Consider the following 22,932-nt stretch of genomic DNA (forward strand, 5'->3'; position numbering starts at 1 on the left):
CTTTTAAAATGGTCCTAAAGTCTGTTGAAGATTTCAGTTCCTGCACACCCTAGGGTGTAATCAATCCAGCAGACCTTAGAAGGTTTGGGGGGAAATGCTGCTCTGGTCTGCTTGCCACAAAGATTCCTGCTAACTACAGTACCCATCCACCATCTTGTGGAGGTGAGTTCTGTTGCTGCAGACCTCCTATGTGGCTCTAACAGGCTTTGAGTTAGCAAAATAGGGGGAACTGGGGAGGAGAAACTCCTTACCTCTATGCTCCAAGTCCTTTGGCAGGAGTTGTGGGGAGTCAAGAATGGCGTCCTCACTAAGTATTACTGTCTCCAGCTGCTTCCTGGGCCCCCAGTTGGAGATGACATTTTCTCTCATAGTCTCTGTTGTGACACTTAACTTCTGGCCTGTGAACTGTAGGAAGGTCATCACAACCTTCAGGCTTTATTAGTTTCAGGTCATTTCCCTGTCAGCACCAAATGAACCAGTTGGCTTCTGAACCCCAGATGCTCCTAAATAGGTTTGTCTGCTGTGAGCTGCTAGCTGACAAAATGAGGTAAATGAACCTAGCAGTACATAACTTGCTACTTTTGGACCTCTCCCCTATGTGCAATCATCCAGAATGGAACTTGGATCCATAGTTTGCCCCAGAATCTAGATTGAATCTTATGACTATGAGAGGGGAGTCAAGAATTTAAGGCTCACTACAGGTTCTTTCCCCTTGCTCCTCTCAATCACTCCATGAAAAAATTGGAATGACTGTTCCCTCATCCACATAAATATCCTAAGATCTGCATGATTAGGGCTTCGTGCGTGTCTTAGGGCTATGTCTACACAGCAGCATTATTTGGAAATAATCCATTCCAGATTATTTTGGAATAGCACCCAGCTATTTTAGAGTAGCATGTCTGGACACGTTAGTACCTATTTGGAAATGATGCCATTGGATGCCATTATAGCTCATTTCAAAATAGCTCTATTCTGAGTCTTAAGGTGCCTGTTTTGAAATATCTATTTCAGATTAGGCATTGTTCCTCCTGCAGAGAATTTTACGCAATTCAAAATAACACTCCAACTCTTTTGAATTTTTCAGAATAGCATGTGCATAGTGTAGATGCTCACAAAGTTATTTTGAAATAACAGCAGTTATTTCGAAATAGCTTTGCAATGTAAACGTAGTTTACGAGCAAGGACCTAGCCCAGCAAGAAATTTTGGGCACTCGTATGTGATGTTTTCTTGGACCCTGCCTACTCCCATATTTATTGATAGACAGTTTTGGGAGAGGGGCCCTGAACTTCTGGCCCTGACACAGTTGTTCTTGTCCATGCCCCAGCCCCCAATCAGACCTAGCAATGAGCAAGAATAGGTGTTTAGGGGGGACTTGGTAGTTTGTTCCTCCAGAACTCCCTGACCTTTAGAATGGACCAATTTTACCTTAACAAGCCATTCCTACCAATCACATTGCATGTTGAGTTCAATTTCTGCTATGGAAAGGGCATTAAAGCTTTTATTTAATTATTCATTTTAATATAATTTGTATCTCCAGCATCTTTTGATAATATCTGACAAGGTCATCGAAGAAGTGTTGCCTAATGACAAGGCTAAACTAAATATTAAGTCTCACATTTGGCCTTTCTAGCTAGGTCTTAGTTTGGGATTTTTTTTTGTATGTTTTTGTGTGGTGGTTTTTTATTGAAGAAAATAGTTAAAAATTAAACTATATTTGTCAGATCTAATTTCATTATAGTTTAGGAACTCCTAGTATCTTGCAAATTTTGCAATAAAATGCTATTTCATCCCTAGATCTTACTTTAAGCCAAATATATTCTTTGTGCAATTTTTAGAAAAGGAGAGGGCAAAGTTCTAATATCAAGTTGGTTGCTTTCTATTTTAACTAGGAAGTGACTACTAGTTCTCTGTGAAAATTAAATAATAAATGATCACATTTAGGCATGCAGGGAGTTATGCCTCTCATTCTCTGTATTACCTGAAAATTTACCTTTGTTGCTGATCTTAATGTTGAGCCTATGAAATTATTTGGCAGTTGGCACAGGGCTTTCCATTTTTACCAACCTCTCATAGATTTAGGAAGGTAGATTCTTAAATGGAGTACAAATATTTTAGGTACTGGTGGTCAGGTATTGTATATTTAATATTTATGTTTGGTCAGATGGCCTGGTATTTACATACCATAACTGTTCTAGCAAGAGCCATTATAGTATTTACACATTACTTCAAAGAGTGTGTGCGATTTTCATCAACTGAAGATTTTGGTATTTACCTCAAATGTTGCAAGCAATCCAATTTGCTTAGAGATCAATATCAGAGAGGTAGCCAAGTTAATCTGTATCTTCGAGAACAACAAGAAGTCCTGTGGCACCTTATAGACTAACAGATATTTTGGGGCATAAGTTTTCATGGGCAAAGACCCGCTTCATCAGATAAGTGCATGAAAGCTTATGCTCCAAAATATGTTAGTCTATAAGGTGCCACAGGACTTCTTGTTATTTTCTTAGAGATCAAGTAACTTATGTTTTGTCTTTTTTTAAAAAAGATGGTTCAGCAGTCTCCTAACTCTCCCACTGACTCAAATGGAAATAGTTTTGCAGTGACCATTTTACCCAGAATGTGGAGCAACCAGCATGTGTGATATCTGGAGTCTAAACATGGGATGAGATGATGCCAAAAAATACAGATATGTATTTGAACATCTGAGTGCTGGGGGAGGAGGCTGGCCTCCCTGTAAACAGTACCACCCTCTTTTGCATTTGATTCTGTCAACACAATACTGTCCATGAACAAAGCATTACCATTATCCTGTCAGTTACTTTAAGGTGTTTTGTTTAGTTTCAGGATCTTGTTGTTCAGCTATTCAACAGGGTTCTTTTAAGTTTAAAAAAAACATAGTTCCTAGTGTAAACATACTCTCTAACTTCAAAGTTAGACACTACTTCGAAGTAGCCAGCAGAAGTCTATACACTTTCTCTTACTTCGAAGTTAACTTTAAGGAGGGAGCCCAACTTTGAAGTCTTTACTCCATTCGCAGAAATGGAGTAGTGCCCTACTTCGAAGTTTAACTTTGAAGTAGGATGTGTGTAGATGCTCTACTTCGAAGTTGCTTACTTCAAAGTAATTTTTGTAGTGTAGACGCAGCCAGAATGTTCTATAGGTTGAACCTCTCTAGTGCAGGAACTCTCGTCCGGCAATATCTGTAATCTGGTATGATTTCAGTTAACAGGATGACCACTTACAATGGTTGTGCCCATCTTTTCCATGGTTCCATAACGTTTGTTTATAGTCACCAGTCCTTGCTCTGTGTTCTGTACTGTCATTTAGCTCTAATTTTTACCCCTAAATGTCTTCTGAGAGCCCAGTAAACAGTGGAAGTATTGGTAATGTGCTAGACAATATTGACCTCCTGTGGTCTGGCATATTCTTTCATCTGGCTGCGGTCTAGTCCTGAGGGTGTTTGGACAAGAGGGGTTCAACCTGTAGTATATAAGATAGTGAAGTAAAACTCCTGAAACTTACAACAGAAAAACAGCTTATCTTACCTCCTTTCCTGTATGTCTTTTACTAGATAGTCGGTCCCATGCTCTGGAGACATTCTACAGTGGTTCTGACAATTCCCATATCATTATAGGCTGTTGCTTTGCTTGTGTGGAATAGGCGAGTTGGAGCATTTGCTTTCCTTTTCTCTTAAAAATGAATGTCTCCTTTTAAGGTTGTAACTCAGCTGTAATGTGTTAACTAAAGAACTTTTAAGGTAGAAAGACTGTGATGGCACTTAAAATATTTTTAATTTTGTGTTTTCTGTAAATTATCTGCATAATGTATTTATACTTGAAGATTACTGTAATATTGCATACCCTTGTTTAATGTTTGTTCATTTATGCTTGGAAGTTCATTTTCACCTTAAGTTTGTCACATTTGTACTTGCAATGTAATATGTCATAGACCTGGCTATAAATAATAAATGTGTATATAAAATGCACAAATGGTATAGGTCAAATATTTTTATTCATCTTTTAAATTTAATTCATCAACAACAAACATGGGCTCAGCGCCCACTGGTGTCCAGTGCCTCCTTCACTACTTCCTTCAATGTTTCCCTGTCCAGTGCAGAGTGGTGCAGAGCTAGTCTACAGAAACTAAGCCAATCTACTATATCATCTGCCCATTCTGCGTGGGGTCTGCCTCTCCTCCTCGAACTGTCCATTATGCCAAATGCCAGGGTCTTGGGTTTTTTTTGTTTTTTGTTTTTTTTTATTTATCCTTCGTTCTGCAGTTATGCCTGAATAGCTGTAACTTCTGTTGTATAATCTGCGGTAGGTTCTCTTTTGGCTGTGTCTTGCGATATAATTCTTCGTTGGTGACCTTCTGCATCCATCTTATTCTCAGGATCTTTCTATAACAACTCCTCTCGAACGCCAATATCCTTTTCTTCGAATGTTTTGTTATCACCCATGTCTCACATCCGTACAATATGCTGCTGAATGCCCACGTTTTCAAGACACTCAGCTTTATTCCTAAGCTAAGTGCTTTGCTTTTCTGGATCTTATCCATCGCCTTCAAACTCACTTTCTTTCACTATTGTAGTTGCTATTTCCTTCTTTCAGTCTAAATCATATGTTATGTTGCTCCCCAGATACGTGAACTTCTTTATATTCACTACACTGATTTTTTTTTCCTTCCTTTTTCCTTATCATCAAGTACCATTGTTTTTGTTTTATCGATGTTCATAATCAGTCTGTACTGCTTCCCTTCCTCATTTATCACCTGGACCGGTTTCCCTAGCTTCTCCTCATCTTTCCCAGTGATAACTTTATCATCCGCAAACCTCAAGTTGTTAATTCTCATGCTGTGCATCAATATCCCGTCTACCTCTTCCTTGATCTTGTCCGTCACTCTCTCTAGGCGCTTGATGAAGATACTAGGTGATATCCAATCTCCTTATCTCCTACCTCTACTCATTCTAAATCAGCTTCCCAACTTGCCACACATTCTCACTGCTGCCTCCGCATTGTCGTTGATATCCTTCAATAACCATATCAGTCTGGTATCCACTCCATACCACTCCAGCGCCACCCAAGTCACTTTTGGATATATACTGTCAAATGCCTTCTGAAAATCAACAAAGCAATTGCAGATGTTCTTGTTCTGTTGTTGAGCTTTCTCTGCTATCAGTCTTAGTGCCAGTGTCTGCTGTATAGTACTTGGGTCTTTGCTGAATCCCGCTTGCTCATCCGCTAGATGTTCTATCTGCGATCTCAGTCTTTCCACCAGTATCATCATCAGCACCTCATGAACCTTGTTTATCTGGGCAATGCCCAAGCCATCTTATTTTATCAGTTTTATCAGTACTGGCATCAGATTCATTCGTATTGTTGTTTTATGATCAGCACGTTGTCACTCATCTGACCAACCTTCCTCCTTTTTATCCAGGCTTGGGACTGACATGGAACCCCCAGAGGCTTCATGGCGGAGTTTAAATTTACTTACAAAAATATCTGATCTCTTATAATGCACATTTGATGTATATTGAGTGAGGGGATAAGAGTATTCACCTGGGACTGGACTTGAACTCTAGAGGTTCCTTCCAGTTTTATTCTCTGATCTGTGAAATCCAGTGAGTGTAATGTAGTCTAAATTTATCTGGGCAGTTCATGACTAAAACTGGGCTTATTTTCCATTTGTAAGTGCTATCAGATCATTAAATTTGTTAAAAAAACGTTGATGCATTCCCCTTCTGAATGTTTACATGGGTGCTGTGATAGTATTAAATCTTGGATCCTGCGTGCTCTTAGGTCTCTTTCTCCAGTTGTGGGTTTCCTAGAATGTTCTTGCAGAGCAGATGTAGCAACTTTTTTTTTTTTTTTTTTAAAGATATGTAACTTTATAGTCTTGCTGCCTAAATTCTGAAAACCAGTGCTAGTTCTCTCTACACCTCCTCCGTTTCAGTCACATGCTCCTAGAGTTCCACTGAAATAGTGGACCCTCTCGTTCAGTATTTCCCAACCTTTTTGAAATGGGGACCCAGTTTGACAATTCAGGAAGACTTTTTTTTGACCCAAGACAATTCAAAATGGGACAGGCAGGGCAGGGAGAAGAGGTTCTCCCTTGGGGAAAAATGTACCCACATCGCCACCCCTCCGCCCCCAGGCTTAAACCCCTCTCAGCTAGGGCTGCCAGATTTTTTGGAACACGTATGCAGGATAAGCAACCCCACCCACAGGATCCCCAGCCAGGGCTGTCTGTTCTGCATAAGATTTCCAAAAACCTGGGTGAGGGGCAGGGACCCTGACAGCTTGGAGTTGGCTGGGACATGGAGCCCTCGCCAGCAGTGTCAGCCACATGATCCCCCGCTGGGGCAGGGGGATTGTAGAACCCCTGCAGCCATGTGACTTGGAGCCAGCTGGGGTGCAGAGTCCTGGATGGCAGCACCAGCCATGGGATCCCGGTCATTAGCCCTTTGCTGACCCCTCATAAAATCCTAGTTCAGTATGGTGCTTAAAAGGCAACAGTGAAGGTACAGTGCAGTTCACATTCAAAATGGCATTAATCAAGCAAAATGGGGGCTTATTTTTTCATGTATCAGACAGGACTTGGTGCTTATCCTTGGACAGAATTAACTGCTGCTGGTTTCAGAGCGAGAGCCAGTGCTCTTGTCAACCCCACAGAAAAGGTGACTGAGTCAAGAAGTGCGTGGTGGGTGTTTTTTTTTTAAAAGGAATATATAAAATATTAGTCTCTGAAAATCATTCCTTCTGTGAAAACATCTAATTTGTTTAAATTGTTTCCCTAGCTTCAAAAACCCCATCATTTTCTGTGCCCTCATGTGGGGCTTGCAGTGGATCACTGATAAACTTTGGTTTATGTAATTGTACTTTCCATATGTTTTTGGATCAATGTATCCTGATTGACTATATAAATTTAAAAAATGTGACTCTGAGAGAGAGGGAAACTGATTTTTATTGCTTTTTTTTTCTTTTTATGATATATAAAAAGCCTGAGAAGTGTTTATATCTATATCTCCGTATTTTTGTAAGTGGGGGAAGAATCTTGTTCAGATTTCAACTTAGAAATATCAAGAATGGTATGTCTAGTCTTGTTCGCTAAAAAGATGTGTGTTTGCCTTTTTTAGCCTGAAGATGTGGAGCAGCTAGACATTATGTACTTAACAAAACAATTTTTTCTGCAAGGTTTTTCCTTTGTAATTATATAGGCTAACCGATCATTTTAAGCTATCCAAATAAAATATATCCTCAGAAGATCAGATTTTGTTTCCTCAGTGCTTGCTATGCCATCCTTCTAGTTTTGTTGCTTCCAATAATCTTCAAAGTTAGGTACAATCTGATCTCCAGTTGATGGGATGGAAGAAGGGTAAAAGTCAACTTAATTTTGTTTTTTTAGCTTGGGGCCTTTGAGACCACCTGTACGCATTATAAATAAGTTTTTATTATTTTTCAGGTGCAAGTCCTTTTTTGTTCTCTGTAGGTTGCCTTGAAATTAAAATTATATTAGCCTCCATGTATAGTTTATTTATGGAAAGCATGTCCTGGCTTTATAAACCACTCCTTTAAAATTAGTAGGTTTCAGAAGTATCCACAGTAGATCATTAGAAGTACTACATATCCATTATCTAGCACATTTATAATGGAATTAAGAATATGTAAAAACACACAGGCTTCCTGCCACATACTGAGTAAGTAAACTGACAGTAGGAGAGCTGTCCACTGGGCTTTCTTACTCAGCACTTGTCTAAAAATTAAAATGTTCTTTTGAAGCAAAGAAGTCTTAGTATAATTTTGTTGACTCTGGCAAGTATGAAGTAAAGTTGTAATCAATAAAATATTGAAACTGCAGATCATTAGGTAATTTTTTCTATTATCAGTTATTTGGGTTTTGATTATTGTGAATTAAAATTTTCTAGCGTGCATTTAAACTAACTTTGTTCAGGCTCTAATTTAGATTTTGATGTTCAAAATGTATTTTAAAAATCTACCATCAAAATATGGTATAAGGGTAATGCTGAATTTCCGTACTAGATAGTCTGTTCATAATTTGAAAAATGTATTTTTGAGAATAGGGGTGGGAGTGAAAATAGTTGTTTTAACATGACTTTTACTTTTTGTTTTTCTTTATAAGGACTTATGATTTCACCAAAGCCAGTCAATGCGCTGGAATTTTATTTTAACAAGTCTGACTCCCGGTCATATGCAGAGTATGTTTCAACTCTTAAACAATTTCTAAAGTGTAAGTAGTTCTTTTTTTACATTACAAATAGTTCTAATTAAACTAATCCAGTGTTTGGACAGATTGTAGCTGTAGTTAAATGCAGTTAATTTCCTTTAGGGGGTCATCTGTAGATTTTAACATTTATTAACTAAATCTGTGGCCTTCAAACTGTGGAATGCACTCCCCCATGGGGATGTAGTGAAATTTTGTGGGGGAGGGGCTGGGAGGTAGTGTCCCCCAGGTCCTAACAGTGGCTCCAGCTTCAGGTCCCTGGGTGTGTGGCAGATTCCATTAAGAGAGGGGTGTGGTGGGGGAGAGAGGGTGCAACAGAACAGGTTTAGGGGCCACACTTCTTAATCTTATGCTGATTTGTTTCAGTGTTCGTTAGAAATGCTAATGTGCTTATGACTAAAACCATTATAAACAGAATTCTACAGATCAGAAAAATGTGTATATTCTACATTAACTCTGGAACTTGTCTTTTTTAAATGTTTGGTCAGAGTTGACCATGATTTACAGCTGTGCAGCCTTCACTAAAGTCAACAGATAGTGTGCTTGCACAGATGAGGAAGGAATTGGAGTACTGCTGCAATCATTTCTAAGACTGCTATATTAAATTGATTAAAGAAATAAATTTGCATGCAAACAATAAAGTAGTATTTACTTTTTATACCTAATGTTATAATGATGCATGTATTTCACAGGTTTATAAAACATAAAGAAAAATGTCACAACTGATGTTAGTATGTAGAAAAAGATTGTCAGCCAAAGGGTAGACTACATGAATGGAAATGTTACTTATGTAATGTGCTAGTTTCTGGTTTTATGTGTTTATGTACAACTTTAATTCAGCCTGTTTTGTGCATAAGTACCGTGATACAGTCTATAACTATATGATCACCTGCTACTTTTTTCCATAGGACTTTTCATTTTGTGCTCTGAATAAAAGGTGCCCACCCAATAAAACTGTTCAGTATTACATGGTCTCTTTCAGTGTGTAGCCCATGCCTTATTTGCCATACACTATTCAGACCCTGTTCTGAAGACTGAATTATTTGTTTGCCTCAGGGTTTCTCCAGCAGCTCACTGCTATGGCATGATTGTTTCTTAGACATTAATGAATGTATTTTCACATGATTGCTGTAAGCTGAGAGGATGTATTATATTATTCCCATTTTGTAGATGTGCAGAGGTTAAAGGTATCTACTAATATTGGGAGTTTGATCTGAGAAACTGAGAGCTGAATATTTAAGTACTTAGTTTTATGTGTGTTCAAGCACAGCTTCCACTGATGTCAGTTAGCGGTGAGTGCACTCAGTAATTTCACAAATCAGACCAGAGCATCTCAGATTGGATACCTGGGAAATGATGAATACAGTGAGTGGCCACCAGTATTTCCTGTAAACTGAGCACTTGGGCTGTCACCCAGGAGAGAATTCAGATGCCTCTCTTCTTATTAGCAGAGTGCCCATAGTAGGTACCATATATTTCTTTTGATGGTGCACATCTGCACATGCCTTGGTGTACATAGCAATTTATTCTGCCCATCGATGCAAAAAAACTAGAGGGAACACTGGTGGTCACCTTTTAAAAAATTTGGTTTAAACTACTTGTGTAGCATCACCTGGGAATTCCTTGACATGGCGAGGATAGGATCCATTTCTCCAGAGCAGCATTCAGCTGCATCTACCAAGAAATTATCCTTTCCCTTTCTGCAGTCCTTATCCACATTCACTATCTACCTTCCAACTTCTGCAATAAATAAAGCAGGCATCCTACGCATAAGTTGTATATTGGCCTTTTATTGTAATTCATATGCCTATAGTGTTTAGGAGCCCTAGATTCCATTGTGCTAGGTTCTATACAAATGCAGACCCAAAAGACAGTCCCTGCCCAAAAGAGCTTACAGTTGAAGTGTAAGAAGAGACAACAAATGGATACAGAAAGAGATGCAAGGACTCTGACAGTATTAATCAGCATGATAGGCAGTGGTCTCTGCACATCTAAATATTATCTAGTTTTTTGCAGGTGTCATAGCAAAGCAGAGCTTTGAGGGAGGACTAGTTGATATATAATGAGGTAACTTTAGTTGTGTTAATGGGGCAACATGGGAGAGAGCATGAAAGTACTTGTTTGGAAATTTAACAAATCGGTGGTAGAGGATGGCATTATGAGTCAGTTGGAGGGGATCATCAGTTGCTCAGTAATGAATGAGAGGTGATAAGATGGGGATTGGCCAGAAAGGGGCTTCAGTGTGAATGCTATGAATCATAGCTGATGGAGTGTAGAAAGGGAAGTTGGCAGAGGGATTCAAAGAGAGAGGCAACAGCCTAAAAAGATGTTCTTTGCAACAGCATGCTGAATAGGAATGAGCAGGACAGGATTGCATTCATCAAGGTTTTGGGAAAGGGCATTGCAGTAACTGATGTGTGAGATGTTGAAAACTTGAATCCGAGTTTTAACTTTATGGATGGATAAGAAAGCTCATATCTACAATGTTATACAGAGGGAATTGAAAGAGTTGGCAAGATGTGTGGACATAGGGAATGATGCAAGTGAAAGACGATACCAAGTGTGAAAACAAGATGATCTTCACATGATTTTGAGAAAAGACCTGGTAGAGGAGGACTCTGGGGAAGAGTTCTTGTTTCCAACAGTTCTTCATACAGCTTCATCTTAGTCACCTAGTGTGTTCTTTTATTCTTATTCAAATATTAAAGTAAAGATCAAAAAAGCAATGTAGCTGAAGAGTAAACAGTGGATTCTGTTCTTGTGCACCAATTTTTTTTCTTTCCCCCCCTAAGGTATATTTAATTAGTTAAGGGTAGTAGAACTGAAGTTTTTGATAGCTGTAATGTCAATCACTAGGAAGAATTTTATATCTTTTACTCTTTTCCTACAGTCCTGAGATTTTGTAGGTCTGTTCCCCAGACTGGATCATCCTTCCATCTTATGTCACGTTTCTCAGCTTACCCTTGTGTCCTCCTTTCCAGAGACATGGAAAAGCTTGACAGCTTAATCTAGAACTATAGATTCCTGAGCAAAGAACACAGTGCTAATTTGTTGTCTTAGTATAGTTTAATGAATATAAAACTTTCAGTTCCACCTGTTAGTAAGTAACCAAAAATACCTGAAAATAGCTTTTATTATCTTGCATAATAGGAAAAGGAATTGTGGGAAAGTAACAGACTTTATTTTCAGGCTGAAAAATGTATAACTTTATGTAGAGAGAAGGGTCATAGAGAAGTAGATTACTATAGCCTTATGTGCTTATTTTATTAATTGCATGTGTGTGTTACACCAATAGATTGAGAATTTTTTTGTGTTTTTATAGCATATGATGATTCAAAACAATCAAAAAACGTAGTGTGTACCCCAGGAAAACTTTTTGAGCAGAATGAAGATTCAGCTGTTAAACAGGCATGTCAGTTTAATCGTACTAAGCTTGGATCATGTTCTGGAGTAGAAGACGACACTTTTGGCTACGCTAAAGGAACTCCATGTGTGCTTGTGAAAATGAATAGAGTAAGTGCATAGACTTCCCTTCTGGTTTTCTTAAGTTTTAAAACTTAAACTCCATGAAAAATTCTTCCAGAGAATGGCTCAATTATTTGTCCTGGCTTTTCCTTCAGTTTCTTGCTACGTGAAACAAAATAACTTTCTGAAATAACTAACCACTTTTCTGTAATCAGAGAGAGGTAGCTGTGTTAGTCTGTATCTTCACAAAACAAAAAAGCAGTTGTGTAGCACTTTAACAAAATGATTGGGTCTGTGCCATGAAAGCTCATCACCTAATCATTTTGTTTAGACTACTTTTTCACTTTACTTTAGTGGTTGAGAGAGGGTAAGTTGTTTGTCCTTAAAGCTTAAGAATATTGGCTGTGATTCCATGGATCAATATACCTGAAAGCTCAGTTTTAGACGTAAGGGTGCTATTCTTACCTTGCAAAAGAAATGCTTATCCCGTTGCCGCTACCTATCTGGTTATCACAAAAGTGTGTGCGCATTTCCAGAATGCAAGTCTGAACCAGAATGCAATGGTGCTTGCTTTAACTTTTCAAAACTATTTTGTGCTGGTAAAATAGTTCACTGTTCATTAGCTGATGGCAAGTTACATGATTTATTGCCTGGACATACCACTTTGATTCAACCACTAATGTTATATGATTAACTTGGAATACTGCATTGCCACTGACTGTGTGGTTAATGAAAACATTTTAAGGAGCAGGTCATCAGCACTTCAGATTTTTATGTGGCTCTTGCCTATGGGACTCCGTAAAAAAAGAAGTGGCACCTTGTTATTCACCAGGTTGGTTCCTGTGTGTATTTTGTCATATTTGCTTATATAAGGAGGTAGTAAAAACTTCACAAACTTTCTATTTTCATTTGTCTGATCTTGAGAAGCAGTGTAACTGAAGAGTGAAGAGTAGCCTCTAGTCTTTTTATGCATCAACAATGTTTATTTGTTGGTTACTAAGACCTAATTAATTACATAAGTGGAAGCCCCTTGAAGGAAATTAAACTACACAGCTGTGTCTGACCACATGAGCTATCCTCAGAGAACCTTTTGTGGGTGATGATGCCTACATGAGGTGGCTGGGGGGACAAAACAATTATGTCTTTTTACTAGGGTTGTCGACCTGGAAATGGGAGACTTATTCGCTTGTGAACCAAACACATTTATAGAAAAATGTTAGGCTCATACCACGGAATCAATATTGTTATTTTTAAAGTTCTAGTCAAAGTAGTAAATGTCTTCCATATGCTAACTTTTTTTAAATAAACTTTGTACAGCTCCAGCAGAAAAATAACTGCTCATGGTTACTTTTCCCTTTCTTTACTTCAGATAATTGGATTAAAGCCTGAAGGAGAACCACATATACAGTGTTCACCTAAGGTGAGTATTGAATAAAGATAAATACTTGAGGCCATTTTCCTTTGTGTTAAAATGGAAAGAAAAGCAAGTGTAAATGCTGAAAGCAAAGATTTTTAACTTCATTTTTTTCTTTGAAATGTCAGTTAATTTTTAGCTTCTCACTTTGATTTCTGTTATTAGCTATTTCAATTTTGAGTATGCATGTAAGTGCTTCTCTGTTTAATTTTTCCAAAGGGGTCTTTTTTTCTTGTCACTTTAAAAATTGTTCTCTGTTCAGTGTTTCATATCATTAAGACTTTTTTCTGAAAATCAGGAGGTCTGACAGCGCTGAAGACAAGAAGTATTCATGTGACCTTTGTTGTCTCTCTCTTTGCTATTTTTAGTTCAGTCCAAGTTATTTTATTTTCCCATTTCATAATCAGTGTTTTGTTTTTCTCTCCATGCTGCACATGCATCTTAGACAATGTATATAATGATGGGTAAGAGACAAGTGGGAGTCCTAAAATTAATATTCATTAAAATAAGACTTCTTCATACATGATTTAAAGGTAACTTATATAATCAATGGATCTATTCGTGTTTGTTGTATGCCTTAGTTTGTGTGATGTGTTTCTTACAGTCCAGATTATTTTATTGGTTTGACTTCTGCATGTGTATGATGGGTCAGCATCCTCTTGGGACTGTTACCTGATGTCTGAGACTTCATTGATCCTGCATTCCCTGACAGCTTGGGCACCCTGTAACGCTGTCTTTCTGAGCCCAGCTCTCCAGCATGCTTCAATTAGATACAGGGTCAGGGTCACACACCCAAGGCTGTAGACAGACACTGTAAGCAGCACAGTGTGAGCCCTTTTGCCAGCACTTGGGTACACAACCCCCTGGGACCTAAACCCTAGATGAATCTGTCTTGTGCTATATGGAGACCTGCACAGTATAAACTTACAAAATTTGCTCTCATTGTGATTGTTACAAGAGAGGTACAGACTCCTTGTCCCCCCCGCCCCCAGATAATGATTGCTTTACATTGGATTTATTAAGTATAAAAGGTAGGATTTAAATATCATTAGAGAGCATGCAGAAGAAAGTAGGTTATGAAGCAAAATAAAACACCATAAACTAAGATTAATGCACTAAAGAAACTTAATTTAGTTCATTCTAGTTCCTTCCCTCAGTTCAGTCTTAGTTTTTTCCAGCGGCCATCGTGGGTGGGGTGACCAGGGTTACCTCACTCCCAGCCTTAAATCAGATTTGCTTAAGGCAGGAGTCCTTTGCTATAAGTTTGACACACACAGACCCCAGCTTCTTGTGGAAAAGTACAGAATTCAGGGTGGATTCCAGGATGAGGTGACAGTCTCATGCTTTCCCAGGGCTTCTATCTCCATACTTCATAGGCTGACCATCATGTAAGCAAAGTTAAGCTCCATTGTATCTCATCTCTTGTTATGGGCCTTAACAGCCCTCAAGTGTAATCAGTGGGAGTGACCCAAAGGAGTGAATATAGAATTATGGCTACACAGTTCAATATTTCTAATTTGAGCTGCAAAATAATACATGCATACAAATTCATATTCAGTAAATCACAACCTTTCCAGTGATGTGTTACATGAGGCATCTTGGAGAAACCATGTCTCTCATGACACATTATCATACATATTTTCATAAAGCCTACATTACAGTGTTTTCCAAAGTCTGTGTTTAAAAAGGACAAAACAAATTCTTGGTTTTAAAAAGTTTCTAAAGCTATCCAGGTGATTCAGTTGGTAGATTCTAGCTTTGAGTCTAGATTGAGTTATTGACTCTGGGAGAAATGCTTTCTATCCCTTCTTGCCACCTACTATCCCACACAACACATGTACACTTTGTCTGTGAAAAGCCCCCAATCCATTTTTCCCCTGTACAGATGAAGTGAGAGCCCTGCATGTATCAGTCCTGCAGACCCCTTCCCATGATATACATCTGGGGTGACCCACTCTTTATTCTTCAGGGGTGTTTGCATATTGGCAAAGAGTGAAGTCATTGCTGTTAGTAGATGTATAAATTATGCAGACTTTGTCTGTAGTAGGTGCAAGGTGACTGTGCCCTACATTGTTCATCAAGTTTGGAGGTGTCTCGTAGATGATTGTTTTCCTCTCCTCTCTGCACCTTGTAGTTTCTGCCACTCAAAGTGTTTAAACTTCAGTTATGAATGAAGAATGTGCTTTTCACCTTATGAGACTTGGGAAACTTGTTTTATCTCCTTGTGCTTGTATCAACCCAGTAGCCAATTTGAAACTTGGCTATAGACCAAGATTGCACTGTAAACCATATGCTGTATCTGGATTGAGCTTTCCTTTGCCAAAGAAAGATAGCTAAAAACAGTGTGGTATATAAGGTGTTGGATATGTAACTTCATGCAGCATAATTAATGTATTCGCAAAATATACACTGACTTTTTTGTAACTGCTGCAAACTTCCAAATACTTAAACTGATTAAAAATAAGCTGTCTCTTCTGTGTGGCATGATTGAGCACAGATCCCATTATCATGTTCTTTCCATCGGGGTGACTAGTGAGGAAGGATATGGGGAAGGCAAAACCCAGACTCTGGCCTATTCCTGTTTCCAAGCCTGGCTGGCTGCAGGGCTTGGGAGGAGGGCACTCACTGGCATAGTTGGGAAGGACAAGACCAATGCAGACCTAGCTTGCTCTGTTCCCAGTCACATTGCTCTGCTTCCTACCTGCAGCCTCAGAGACTGGTGGGACATATTGCCAGACTGGTATCTGGAGAATCTGGCAATCTGTATGCACACTGCAAAATGCCTGGAGTTTGACCTATCTCACAGTAAGACTCTGACTATGCTCCTGTGTCTGTTTCAAACACAGTGTAAGTACTTGCTGACCTCCACTGACTAGTTTGTATATGGAAATGAGGAAGCGGTTGAATTCAAACTTGTGTCCGAGTCGAGGCTTAGAGTGCTCAGAGTATATTATCCCCTTTGGCACCCATAGTTGCCAACATCACAGTTTTTCAGTAATCTTGATTTTTTTTTTTCTGAGGAAGTCTGAAATTACTAATTCAGACTTCAGTCTACTAAGTTTGCACACTTAAATTGTTTATAGAGAGAAAGTGTGTGAGAGGGAGAGAGGACACATACACCCCACTTAGGTCTGTAGTACGTCAAGTAGGTCATGGTCACAGTGGGCATTTTTCTCTGCTGCGTCTGTGGCACATTCACAGGCTGTGCAGTGTGCACAGGTTAGGGGGAGGGAGGGAGCATATGGAGGAGTAACAGGGCTGAGAGGGTGAAGGTGCACGGCAGGGTGAAGGATGCTGAGAGTAGGCGTATATAAAGGGTCACTGTGTGAGCAGCAGATGTACATGCAAACAGCCACTGCCTGCCCGCACTCACCAGCCACCCCAGCAAGCAGCCAGTGGTGGCTGCAAAATGGGACTGGGGATAAGCGGGGGGAGCCTGCTGACCAAGAGATGGAGCAGGGTGTGGCTGGCCACAGACTTTGCAGCTTTGCCTGACCACCAGCCTTGTGTACACACTCCTTTTTGTCATCCACTGGATCCTCACCACTTATCTCAGGTGGATGGGCAGCAAACGAGCAAGGATCTGACTAGCATAAGACCCACCAGTACTGATGAGAGGAGAGAGATGGAAAAATATGGGACATTTTGCCCATTTTTAAGAAAAAGGGAGATCTGATGGAAGGCTTAAATAGGGACTGTCCTTTTAAAAACAGGACATCTGGTCATCCTAACACTAATTGCCCCAACATGGATCCTCCTCAACTCTGTCAATGTGCTCTAGGTATCCAGAGTACATTAGCAAGGACAATTAGCATGCAAAAGACAGCCTCTAGTTTTGGGCAATAAATCCAGCACTCTAAACTTCACTGACTGGCCATGGTGACAATAGAGTAAAGAGGGAACATAACTCAGGAGGAAGAGGATCATCCTGGAAAGGAAGTCCAGGCCTGGGATTGGTCGTGATAATTAGGGGTCCTGGGTGACATTAAAGGGCTACTTTCCTAATCCTGACCTCCCCTGCTTTTCTGTGTTTGGAAGTAGAGGTCTGGGGCTCAGTAGAGACAAAGGGCAGCCCCTTCCCCCAGCACAGACTTGGGAGGATACAAGTGGAGGCCCAAGCAACATTCCATAATTCTTTCCTATTTCTTTCATAATTTTCTCTATAAAAGTTGTAGAACAAATCTCTGCTCACTAGTCACTACTGCATTTGTCATGGAACATTTCCTAACTTTTTGCAACCCATGTGTGTTTAATTCTATGTGATCACTACACTAGAATTCCATTTTATGTGGGGCAGTTTAGCTTTGGCAGATTTAATCCAAAAGCCAATGGGGAGTGGATGAGGCTTGGGCCTTCCATATTAGACAAGGAGGCTTAATTTCATGATCTTCTGGTTTCCTCGCAAGTACATGTCCTCAAACCTATTTTGTGTCTCTTCATCACTGTGCAAACTTGTCCTACGGACAACTCACAGCCGAGTTTGCAGGTGCTCTATTAACTTGGTCTAAAGCTGTGTCTAGACTGCAGGGAAACTGTCAGCAAAAGGTACGCAAATTACCCACAGCAATTTGCATATCTTTTGCCAGCATTTCTGTTGGGAGAGGCTTTTCCAACATTTGGCCTATCCACATGGCACCAAATGTTGGAAAAAACCCTCTGCCAAGACATCCCTTCTTCCTCTCAGAATGAGGCATACAGGGATGTCAACAGAATATTTTCAAGAGATCTGCAGCCTGGACACACGCTCAGTCAACAAAACAGAAGTTTTGTCGACAGCAGTCCGCAGCTTAGACATAACCTCAGAGTCAAAAATAAAACGCAGAAGCTTTTTAGGTAATGGAGTTTAATTATGTTAGAAGGTGAGATCATGCTTTGTCATGATCTGCTCACAAAAACAGCATTGTAAGAAAGTTAATACTTAAACAGTGGGATTTTGTTTATTTTTGGGGGTAGCCTTTATCCCAGGAGCTCATTTGCCAAATGACCTTGCTCGTCACCAGAAATTTTAACCCTTAACTATGAACTGCTATGCTGAATTTCAAACAGGTCCTACAAGTGTATTTTAGAGAGATTTGAAAACTGGGATTTAAACAAAAATCTAGCAGCCACCTTAGGCAAGGATTGGCTATTGCTTCTTCATAATAAACGTTTTTTAACTTACCTGTGGATATATGGGAATTCACCTGCTGTGGTACCTTAAATATTTTTGTTATAGTAAGGGGAGTATAAATTGAAGTGTTAATTGTTAAGATGTGTGCTTTGGTTTTCTGAATGTTGGTTGGAAAATAAAACTTATGGATGCTTGGACCTCATTTCTAGTTTACTAGATATAAGTATTAATTCTATCTAGATTATACATGCTGCAGTCTTCCATTTTTAAACTAAAATCTGTTTTGGAAATTGGCCCTTTCAACCACAGTTGACTAGAAGAAAGTGGTTAATGCATTAAATGTTTAACAAGTGTAAATCTGTGTATGAATCTTGTACTTTGGCAAAGATAGTTCATACAGTTGTGAGCATTATTATGGTGTTGCAGTGCTCAAATATTTTTGTTGGGTTTTTACACTTTATCATTTGAGTGTCATAATTTTTATTTTACCTCTTTTTGGTAAAATTTGAATTAACTTTTATTATTGTCATCTGTAGGAAGAAGGCAAGGTTCAGATAACTTATTTTCCTGCTGGGGGAATGATTGATTTAATGTATTTTCCCTACTATGGGAAAAATTTACATGTAAGTATGTTTTAATTGTTTTTTGTAAATTTACAACAAAATACATACACAGAATATTAGTTATGTAAGCATTTCCGATTACTTGACAAGACTTTTGTGCTTCGTGTGCCCATACATAAGAAAACAGATTGGGCTTTACTGTCTTCTTACTGAAGGAAGGAAGACTGAATTCACACCAACATGATTTCAGTAGTTTTGCTATAAGAAGTCAGTTTTTTCTTAAGTTAAATGTTCATTGACTTATATTTTACTAGGTCTCAAATGAAAATATTTGAATGAATGGCTATTTCTTATTTTTTTATTTTATTTTATGAATATTTGAAAGAATGGCTAGATCAGATAGGCCTGTGTACTTCATTAATATTTAAAGACCAGTCACTGATGTGCTTATACACACCACATAGTTAAAACTGATTGCTAATAACCATGCAATTAACAGTTTTTCTTGTCCTTGTCAAAAATCTAGGCTGGTACACTGTTGCTTTCTTAATTATTGGCTCAGCACACACCTTTTTTTGACTGGTGCTGTTGGTGTCACACTCGTCCATGCCTTCATTCTTTCTAGGCTTTCCCAGAATTTGCTAGTACTGTTAGCATGCTAAATGCAAATAGACAAACATAATTTTGGTTTCAGAAGAGTGTCCACCTTGAAACAAACTGAACAGCATTACTTGGAAGGAGCTGATATTTTGAATACAAATTATAGTTAAAAGTTGAAAGGCAGAGAAGGATTTCAAAACATAATAGAGCACACATGGGAAGCATCTCCATATCAGGGCCAATGTCTTTCTTTTAAGAAATGTTCTTTCAGCTGGCAGCTTCTTAGTATTTTTGGTCTGACAGATGCACACACAACCTCTACTCTCCATCCCTTCTCCCTTCGTCTGTAATCTCTGAACTATTAGCAATTATATTTGAGAACTCTTGGAGGATGGGTAAGATTCCAGAGGACTGCGGAAGGGTAAGTGGAGTACCTGCCTTGTAAGAAGAGGAACAAAGTGAATGTAGGGAATTACACCAGTTAGCTTTACTTTGATACCTGAAAAGATATTGAAACAGGTTATTAAACAACCAATTTAGGAAGGAAAAGATCACATGTACAAATACAAAATGGGAAATAACTGGCTTAGAGGTAGTAATGCTGAAAATTATTTGCGAATTAGTGGTTCTTGATATATAATTACGGGGTATGTTAATAAGAGTATGGGGTATGTAAGACACATGAGGTAATTGTCCTGCCCCATATGTTACAGGAGAAACTCGAGCAGGAATACTGTGGCCAGTTCGGGGCACCAAATCTTAGGAATGATATGGATAAACTGTAGGACCATGTCTACACTACAGTGAACTTTCAAAATATGATCTTCCAGAAGAGCTCTTCTGGAAGATCTTTTGAAAGAGCGCGTCCACATACACACAAGCAGAGCGAAAGAACAGGCCAGTGATCAAAAAATGCAGCACCATGAAGACCGCCCTTTTGAACAAAGGGCCCTTGGAACATCTACACATGCTTTGTTCCTGAAAGAATCTTTTGGAAAAAGGCACTTCCTCATTTGGGAGATGAAGAGGAATTCAAAAGAGTGCATTTTGTGTGTGGATGCTCCACTTGCTCTTTTGGAAGAGGGCCTGATTTTCTAAAAGGACTTGCTAGTGTAGACACAGCCTAGGAGTCCAGAGAGGATCACTGAAAATTATAAAAGGTTTAGAAAACCTGAATTATGAGGAAAAGTTAGAAAAGCTGGGCATCTTTATCTCGAGAAAAGTAGACTGGAGTGTCAGGGGACACCTGTAAATAATCTCCAGATATGTTATAAAAGATTGTTCTGTGTCCATTGAAGTTAGGAAAAGAAATAATGAGATTAACCTGCAGCAAGAAAAATTTAGGGTAGACAGTAGAAGTGTTTTCTCATTTAAGTATAGGTAAACATTGGAAAAGGCTTCCTCTATACCTAAGTTCAGGTAGGGTAATGGAGGACTATACTGGGGTAAGGCAGATTTCAGTATAATTCTAGACCTATTCACCCTAGTTGATAAGGAATGCTCTTCTAGTATTTTCTTGAGCAAGGACTCTGCAACAGGAGGCTTAGTAACGGGGACATGTTGCATTCTCTTGGAGCTGGGGTTAAGTTCCTCTGGCTCTCAGGATGTCCCCCCTTCTTTCCATTCGGACAAGGCTTATAATTTAGATGGACAAAGAGTTGTCCTGTCATTTAGAAGAGTCTGGACACGATTTGTTCACAGGTCTGGGTTCACTGAGCTGTGACAGAGGCTTTCTGTGTGGCTTTGTTTCCCATCTTTAAAATGGGTATTATAAGCATTGCATAAGAATGTTGTGAGGATAAATTCATTTTTGGTGTTGTAATAATAGTATTATGAGAGCTATCTAAGTACTCTTTGGGAGCCTGGAGTGGCCGCCATCACCACCTCTCACCCTAAGTGCAAAGAAACCTTACTGCTTCATAATCTGTATTACCCAGTCTTTGTGGTGGGTCAAGCTTTGATGCCAAAACTGAGCAAAACACGCTTTGAGAAGTTCTGAGGTCTTCCTGCTTGCTTCTAGGTCTTCTCAGAGGATTGTTTCATCTGCCTGCCTTTTGGAAGGTTTTGAGTACTTTTGGCAAGAGGTTTGAGGAGCCTATCTCTGAACCTAATGAAGGGTTTAGACTTTCTGCTCTCTTGAGTACTTAAGATGATTACTCAAATTTGAAACTGATCTCTGTCCCGGAAAAATCTAGAGCCCCAAAAGCTTGGTGCACTTATGCCTCCTGTCACTCCTTGGCACACTTAACGACTCCCAAAGACCAGATTGCAAATAGCTAGGACCCCTTAGATATCCTCTGTTTCCATTCTAGCATCTTCTACTGAAAGTATTTGGATAATTTTGCCAAATTTACTACTTTTTCAGTTTTTTTCTCTTAATCACGTAACCAATAGAAAAGGCAATCTACATAGCTAAAATATAAAGACTACATGTATGAGGAGATGTGCTGCTGAAAACACTTCCCTAATGGGGTGGGGGAGCAACTATTAAGGAATCCTCTAGATTATATTTTATGGGAAGAATCTAGGAGTGAAGTTTCATCCATCAACTGAATAACATTTTGTATGGCAGTGTTTTGAGCTAGGAATAATTTTCAAAAGATCTCAGGGTTAACTTCACTTAAGCCAGTACAATCTTAAGCTTCCCTGTGGCAGATTTCTACAGAGATGCTGTCCTGAAGTTGTGTACCTTTACACAGCTGTATTCCCTACATTTGGCTTCAGAATGAGGTGCTCAAATTGGTGAAATCATTTTGAAACCTACCATTTATTTCTGCTTATCAAGCTTCACTGAATGTGTATTTATGAAAAAATGCTACACACCTACTCTCTCTTTAAAGGTCTGATTTTTTTTTTTTTTTTTTTTTTTTTTTTTTAAAAAGTGTTTCAAATTGGGCACCTAAAAATTGAGGCATCTGAAATCATGATGCACTTTTGGAAAAAATTGCTTAAGTCTGTGAATACGTAGATGTTCTCAGGTTACAGCATGCCCATGATGTATAGGTTTAATAGCATTTGTTAAACTTGTGTTTTATTAGGTCTTGAAGTGCCATCTGTAATAAATACAAAAGGTCCTTTTAAAAGTTATGGCTTGCTTAAATTGGACTTTGAACTGGAATTCAGTTGTGCAGTTTTTAATATAATTTTCCTTCCTGTATTTTAATTTTGACCACAGGAATTAGTTCAAAAACTCTAGTGGCTCCACAGAATAGAGATCATTGTATAATTAACATGAACATCCTTGTGGAAGGAATTCTACCAGAAACTGTAACATTGATACTGAAACTTTGTGAAAGGTGGTTGCCAAAAAAAAAAAAAAACATCCTAGGAAGCAAGTTCAGTCCCTCAAGTCAAAATTTTGAAAATTGAGAAATTTTTGGCCTCAGATTGAGTGCAACTTAAGTATACTCTTGAAAAGTTATGGAATGTATGCAGGTAAATAAGTAAAGATGGAAACAGAAAGGCAAGAAAATAATTCAGTAACAATGTTCTGTTTAAACTGAAGAGGTATTTACAAGAAGACTGAAGTTCAGCTCAA

At 38.8% G+C, this 22,932-nt stretch overlaps 1 protein-coding gene across 1 annotated transcript in view; it reads left to right on the forward strand.

Annotated features, from left to right (window-relative positions):
- ATP1B3 (ATPase Na+/K+ transporting subunit beta 3) overlaps nucleotides 1–22,932 on the forward strand; it is a 38,158-nt gene that overhangs the window by 13,341 nt on the left and 1,885 nt on the right. Inside the window, exons 3-6 of the mRNA XM_075004288.1 lie at nucleotides 8,141–8,248; nucleotides 11,565–11,755; nucleotides 13,077–13,127; nucleotides 18,768–18,854. Of these exons, the coding sequence (XP_074860389.1) occupies nucleotides 8,141–8,248; nucleotides 11,565–11,755; nucleotides 13,077–13,127; nucleotides 18,768–18,854 (437 nt within the window). The remainder of the gene's footprint in view (nucleotides 1–8,140; nucleotides 8,249–11,564; nucleotides 11,756–13,076; nucleotides 13,128–18,767; nucleotides 18,855–22,932) is intronic.

This window comes from Carettochelys insculpta, chromosome 10, assembly GCF_033958435.1.
Source record: "Carettochelys insculpta isolate YL-2023 chromosome 10, ASM3395843v1, whole genome shotgun sequence".
NCBI lineage: Eukaryota > Metazoa > Chordata > Testudines > Carettochelyidae > Carettochelys > Carettochelys insculpta.